This window comes from Apaloderma vittatum, unplaced genomic scaffold (assembly GCF_000703405.1).
Source record: "Apaloderma vittatum isolate BGI_N311 unplaced genomic scaffold, ASM70340v1 Scaffold30838, whole genome shotgun sequence".
NCBI lineage: Eukaryota > Metazoa > Chordata > Aves > Trogoniformes > Trogonidae > Apaloderma > Apaloderma vittatum.
In genome coordinates, this window is record NW_009731731.1 from 3150 (window position 1) to 4027 (window position 878).

The window sequence follows — 878 nt, forward strand, 5'->3', positions numbered from 1 at the left end:
TGCTGCTTCAAACCTCTCTTAATTTGTCTGTTACCAGGTTATTCGTTGGGGCTGCACTTCCAGGGCAGGTTTTTTGTGGTTTTGTTTTGCTTTGTGTTTTTTTTTAACTCAGGGCTTATTGCTATTCCATTGTCAAGAGTGCGTAGCAGAAAGAACTGAAATTTAGTAGAACTGAAACTCTTTGGAACCTCAACAACAGGCCGTGTGTTGTGGCTGATGTGCTTTCACAATCCTTTTCTTTCCAGTTCTTCCAGTATGGCCTGAATTCTGTGGACGGACTCTTTCCTGGCCTGCCGAACACTGTCCTGGCCACCAGTCTCGATGGAATCCAGTTCCAACAGCAGCTTGGTCAACATCTCCTCCAGAAGCCGGTAGGATTTATCTGTCTTTTTTCCTACAAACTCATCCACCTCTCGCTCCAGCTCCTCTGCCTCCCCCATAACGTGGAGGATCCTCTGAATCTCTGGCTGGACGGCTGCAGAATTTGTCGAAGGCCGGTCACCCGGTTTGAAGCCGGCCTCCCGGTTCCCAGCCAAAAGCTTCCGAGAGGCGCCGTCGTACATCTGGGGCTGGGCGCTGTACTGCACCTTGGGGTTCGAGGAGCGGGGCTTGTGGTTATCCACCGTCCCGGCATGCTGGGGATTGACATCGGAGTAGTAGCTGTGTTGGTTTGCACCTTGCTCGGGTTTGTCATAAGCAGCATCCTACAGCCGGGTAGGGGGTAAAAAAAGCCTGTAAGTGCATTTCCCTTAAAGCCCAGGTTGTAATCTCTCATCTCGCAGGCAAGGCCAAGGGCAGGTGGGGGTAGGCACGGCATTACCAGGGATCTGGGCAGAATTTTCTAGACTGTCACACATCGTGCGGTCACAACACATCAC

At 51.6% G+C, this 878-nt stretch overlaps 1 protein-coding gene across 1 annotated transcript; it reads right to left on the bottom strand.

Moving 5' to 3' along the window:
• Positions 1–224: 224 nt before the first annotated feature.
• On the bottom strand, positions 225–704 carry BAG4 (BCL2-associated athanogene 4; the record flags this gene model as incomplete). The annotated part of the gene is made up of 1 exon (XM_009875302.1): positions 225–704. A coding segment is annotated over one exon (480 nt), but the record flags the coding sequence as incomplete, so codon positions are not given.
• Positions 705–878: the final 174 nt, after the last annotated feature.